Raw genomic sequence first — 6,000 nt, forward strand, 5'->3', positions numbered from 1 at the left:
TTACGTTTAATTTTTTATCATACATAAATGCTACGAATGTATTACTTACATAGTTTTACTACAATTGTTTTAAACCAAGCAGCAGACTGATTTCGTGTAGATGGAAAGTTTTATAAAAAAATAAAAAAAAATTAAGAACACCAACGCTACAAAAGGAAAAACTTATAGGCATTTTATTTAGCTGCAGTAATCCTTGAACTTTTTTTTTTTTTTTAGCGGGTGAATGTGTGTGTTAAGAATAAAAAAACAGATGGATGATTGCGACTGATTAAATAATAATTCTAGCCATTATTCCCAAATAAATAATGCTAAGAATACGTTTCTATTTTATTTCAATGAATTTTGTTTTTTCGCCTTGAAAATAAATAAACACAAAAATAAGTACCGAAAAAAAAATCCAGGGATAAAAAAGGATAAAAATCAGTGAAAGAAGTTTGAGGATCTTCTTTGGCTGTTGGTCGTTTTTCTCATTTCTAGACGTCAAGTTTCTCGTTTCGCTATCTGGTTTCTCCACAGAGAAGGTTCGAAAATCTCTTTCGCTTTTTCATCTTATTCTCTATCGGTTATTGAGCCATGATTTTGGATGCTTTACCCCAATCCCTATCGCGATTATTGAATTACTCTATTTTGTGCGAAGATTGAGCTTTTTTAGTGCCTATTTACGTTTCGCTTGTCTCACAATATGATTATGTCAATTCAATCGGTTCTGATTTGATACTCTTTAGTTGTAGCGGTTCATATTATGCTTGAAGAATTATCGCCGGTGGATGTGATTCCCTTATGATTTACGAAATTATCAAACCGTGTTTAAAGCTTTAGTCTGTCAAGAAATCGATAAATCTAAATCCATGCTTTTATCAGAGACTATCTTTGCGTTTTCCCTACGATCCTCGTTCCTATATAAAATACTAATGCATTTTTCTTGCTGCTCAGATGATTCAATAGTGCATATATATTATTGTTAGTGCGTATAATGTAATACAGTGCGATTCTGATGTTTATTTCCGTTTTGATTAGTTACTACAAGGCACCGAAAGGAAGCATACAGTTTTTCCCTAAGGACATTAATAGCGCTGGTTCTGGTATCGAGTTCGTGTTTCTTTTCCCCTAATCTCAGATGCTGAGCCGTTTGTATCCGAGGGGTACAATGAGATGGAGATTCTTGGATCTTTAACGACAATAACGCTGCTCTAGTAACTTGTAAGATTCCTTATTGTTAATCGATGATGATTTATCGTAGAACATCAAACGTTGGACATTCTTACATTGTTGCTTGTATTGTGGGAATTTCGTGATACTCATACTTTATCTCTTTGCTCTAATGGTGAAAAAAGATAGCAAAGCGAAATATGAGAATTTCCTTCCCATGGGAGTTACACAAGCTATAAGGAATTGCTTTCACTTGTGGCAGGTATGGGTTTTCTGACATCTGGAAAAGATCATGGTTCAGTGCTTAGACGGATTAAAGGAGTTGTGTGTTACAGTGATTAACTGTTGTGATGCTGACTCGTCTAAACATCCAAAGGGTTTGGAAGATCCAGAAATTCTTGCGAGGGAGACAGTGTGTATAGTACCTTCCTTTTTTATTATTTTTCATGCCTGTAATATCTTCTAGATCTTAAGACATAGTTAATTACTCTTTTTTTTTTCTTTTTTTCTCTCCGCCGCTGTATTTACGCTGCAGCAACATTATCCTCTTTGCTTGCTATTTTGCTTATTCTGAATGACAAACATTAGAAGATGGCATGGTGTTTAATTATTTCCCCTCCTTGTGAATTGCAGTCAGTGTAAGTGAAATAGAAGCCTTGTACGAGCTCTTTAAAAAAATTAGCAGTGCGGTGATTGACGATGGACTGATCAACAAGGTAAATAAATCCTGTATTTGTACCTCAAAATCCCCTTTGTCGTTTTTCTTATGGCGAAGATACCGTTTCTTGGTTAGCCTATGGCAATATAAATTCCAATTCGTTGGAGAGAGACCAGTTGTGTCGTATAATCCTCATCCATCCAGTAATATCTTAGTGGTATTGATTATGATTACTTAAGTTCTTTTCTCCAGGAGGAATTCCAGCTTGCACTGTTCAAGACTAACAAAAAGGAGAGTTTGTTCGCAGATCGGGTACTATCCTTTTCCTTTGGCGTCAAATTTTTCTCTTTATAATATACGTCCCCTAAAGTTGACTTTGGCCCGTTGGCATTTCTGATAATAAAATATGTGGTACACTCTTAGAATAAGCCTCTCTTCGAAATGGCTTTAAACATTGATGCAAGTTTGACTTGAGATATAACCACAAGCATCGACGAATCAATGTCAGGCAGTATAGTCAAGCTCTGCTGTTTTGTGAATGTAGGTATTTGACTTGTTTGACACAAAGCATAACGGGATATTAGATTTTGAAGAGTTTGCTCGTGCGCTCTCCGTCTTTCACCCTAATGCACCAATCGATGATAAAATCGAATGTACGTCAGCAACTTTACCAATACTCTTTTTTTTCTTTATGCCGTGTACGTATGACTTGATTTCAGGCTGGGAAAGAAGAGAGGAGAGATTTCAATTGTGTGAACATGTTTTGAGATAAATATTAGCAATTTATTCTTTTCTTGCAGTTTCCTTTCAGTTGTACGATCTCAAACAGCAGGGATTCATTGAGAGACAAGAGGTAATGTTCCGTTGCATACCAGAAGGGAAAAGTTAATTTTGACTTTGTATAACCTTTACATAATATTTATACAGGAAGTTCATTTTTATACTCCCGAAGCCTTAGATTTTAGTTAGTGCTGTTTCATAGTCAATGTACACATCACTATCATGCATAGGAATGGATTTTTTTGTTTGTTTGTTTGATGATCGACTATGCAGTGGAATGGGTGATGATATCAGTAAAACATCTAGCTTAGTAATTAGGTGCCGATGGGTATTATTTCCTCGGCTATTTAAACGAAGCTCTATCAAAAAAAAAAAAAAAAGATACTAATAAAACATCTATTTAAAAATAAGATGATGGTTCGAGTAGTTTCCCACTATGTCTTGCTTTGCAAGTTCCAATTTCGTATTCTCTTATTACAAGAACCTTTTGAATAATGTGTATTTATGTTCAGGTGAAGCAAATGGTAGTGGCTACTCTAGCTGAATCCGGCATGAACCTCTCGGACGATGTCATAGAAAGTATCATCGACAAGGTAATTCTCCGTCATAAAATCCAGCTCTTATTTTACCATCGCTTTTTACACTCATTAAACCTTCCCTCAAAACCACTTGTTTTGGCGATTTCTTACAGACCTTTGAGGAAGCAGATACCAAACACGACGGGAAGATCGACAAGGAAGAATGGCGGACCCTCGTGCTTCGACACCCGTCGCTTTTGAAGAATATGACTCTCCAATACCTCAAGTAAGTTTTAGTTTTATTTAGTTTTATCTATTTCCCATTTTTAAATAAATGAATCTGAAACTTCATATCTATGTTTGGCAGAGATATCACCACCACATTCCCAAGCTTTGTGTTCCACTCGCAGGTGGATGATACCTAGGTCTGAAATGCAATCCAATGTATATTGTGGAAGCCTTTAGTTTCTGAGAGTCCGTTTTTCGTCTTTATGTCTTGTTAGTGTCGATAGAATTTCAGTGAATGTTCTATTTGATTTTCGATTACTTTAATATTTTTTTTTACCGGTGGCTTGTAGCTGGAACAAATGGATTGGGTTCGTCTGTTTACTAATTTGATTGGGAATAAATGGGAGAGAGAAATCTGCCATTGCCTTGTATCTAGTCTAGTGTCGTATTTAAGTGAGGAAATTACAGGAATCAAGTCTAGTTAGAGGTTAACTTTCCAAAAATAACGACCTTTTGAAAATACATCGAAATTGCTGTTTTCCAAAAAAAAAAAAAAAATAGGACCGATAATACCTCTCTCAGCGCGGTGATCAATACTCCCAGTTTCCAGCTTCACTACAATCTCTGACAACGAAGAACTCCGGCTCTAACTGCGATCTCCGATGTCCATGAACTTCTATTTCGCGATGATATTTTGGCGAGCCTCCACGGACTGGTTTAAAGCTCCGCCGTGCCATGTTTATGGGGGGAGAAGGACATCACTGCCCGTCATATTTCGGTTTCGCCAGAGTCAGAGGGATTGAAACAGAACAAAAGTAGGAAGCTCTGTCATCAAGATCGCCCAACTAAGCTCCGCCACGGGCTGGTTCCAAGCATCGGTGCGGCATAGAAGGCTTTTGAGAAGTTCCCTGCTTCCACTACTACAAGTGTAGTTTTAGAAGCGACATTTCACTTTTAGAAGCAACTTGTCGCTTCTACACCAGTCAACTAGTAATTAAAAAAGCGGTTTTTCACAAATTGATATTTTGACAAATGTTGCTTCTAAAAGTTTTCTGTTTTTTAGAAGCAACATGTCGCCTCTAAAGTTGGTGAAATTTAAGTGATGTGTTTTACCCGCTTCTTTTTCAAGTTTTTAACGAAACAGTTCATTTATCTAACCTAGGTTTTAGAAGCGACTAGTCGAGGATGTAGAAATGACTTTAGAGGTGATCTGTCACTTCTAAAACGTCGCTTCTAACTTTTAGAAGCGACTCACTTTTAGAAGTGGAGTATAAGAAGCAACATTATCGCTTGTAATTTACCTTTAGAACCAATAGTTTGGGCTTACAAAGGTACAAATGCCGCCTCCAAAAGTTTTATTTCTCCTAAAGATCTTGTTGCAATAATTGTGATGTCTCGTGCTCGCTAAGAGGTGGGGAAGTTGACGCCGCTTGCTCCTCCTTGTCTAATTGTTGAAATCGTTGATATTGATCTATGTATGATTGATTAAGATCTTCGAGATCTTGAGACTCTTGACATATTGTTGTTGTAATCCGTATTCTTGTTGTGGAAAATAAGGATCTTGAGAATTCATTTGTGGAGAAATCATAAGGAATTAAAATTGGGATGAAAGGAAAAACATTATATTATAATTTATAATAGTTAATATAATAAAACTATATTATAACTTACAAAATAAATTATACATCCAAATTGCATACTATAACTAAAAATTAAAACCATATATTAAAATAAATTTAGAGAGTATGAGAAGATTTGAGGAAATGAAGGGGTATTTAAAAATGAATACTTTAGGGTTAAAATTTATTTATTTTTCTTTTTTCAAACCCTACACCGTAAGAAATCATTAGCCGTTGAATATCTAATAGTAAAAATTCAACGACTCAGATTTAACAACAAAAAAATAACTTTATCCTCCAACCGTACACGTCAAAACAAAAGAGTTTATGGTTTATACCGTCGATTTCTAGTTTCAACCACGAAACCATAAACCACAATAAACTTCCACAATGGATCAAAATTCCAGTGGAAGTATAAACCAGCAAAATCAAGAGCTCCAATTTCTTCTAGTTTCAAACGTCTAGGTTTAATTGCAAGTTACTACAAAGATCAGCTGTGGGACCAATATTTTAATTACCGTTACCGATCATGTATCAAAGGTTCAGTTTTACTGAGATATCGGCTACCGGCGGAGATTTTATAGATATTTGAAATACCGTTATCGACGTACCGATAAGAATTTTAATGAGATGCCGATTACCAACGGAGATACCGATGAATATTCTATAAACTGATATATATATATATATATATATATATATTCAAAATAAAAATCTTAACATATATTAATTCTATTTTATTTGTCAAATGAAATTAATGTTCTTCATATTTGAGCTCCTATAATTTCTATATTTATATTCTTTTTTAGGACTAGACTTGATCTGAAATTATTGTTCATAATGACATGTGTATTATAAATGCTCTCTATCAACAATAATTAAAAATTGAAAAAATAAAATTAATAAACATATTTTGTAATAATTTAATTTTTTTATTAACAAATAAAATTCATAAAAATTGAACAAAATTTTACCGAATTTTAACTATTCACTCACAAAAATTGGTAAAAAAAATTGTACGACGTTTCAAAATTAGAAGATATATTAC

The 6,000-nt window shown here is 34.6% G+C and overlaps 1 protein-coding gene across 1 annotated transcript; it reads left to right on the forward strand.

Annotated features, from left to right (window-relative positions):
• The first annotated feature begins 319 nt into the window (after nt 1-319).
• LOC149385504 (calcineurin B-like protein 3) lies at nt 320-3,764 on the forward strand. Its single transcript, XM_089625182.1, has 10 exons — nt 320-521; nt 1,018-1,200; nt 1,412-1,565; nt 1,783-1,865; nt 2,060-2,119; nt 2,352-2,460; nt 2,608-2,660; nt 3,100-3,180; nt 3,279-3,391; nt 3,473-3,764. The coding sequence occupies exons 3-10, from the start codon at nt 1,442-1,444 to the stop codon at nt 3,528-3,530; spliced, it is 681 nt and encodes a 226-aa protein (XP_089481308.1). The 5' UTR covers nt 320-521; nt 1,018-1,200; nt 1,412-1,441; the 3' UTR covers nt 3,531-3,764.
• Nucleotides 3,765-6,000: the final 2,236 nt, after the last annotated feature.

Source organism: Urtica dioica, chromosome 9 (genome assembly GCF_054948205.1).
Source record: "Urtica dioica subsp. dioica isolate 48M chromosome 9, U.dioica_male_clone48M_v1_H2, whole genome shotgun sequence".
Classification (NCBI taxonomy): domain Eukaryota; kingdom Viridiplantae; phylum Streptophyta; class Magnoliopsida; order Rosales; family Urticaceae; genus Urtica; species Urtica dioica.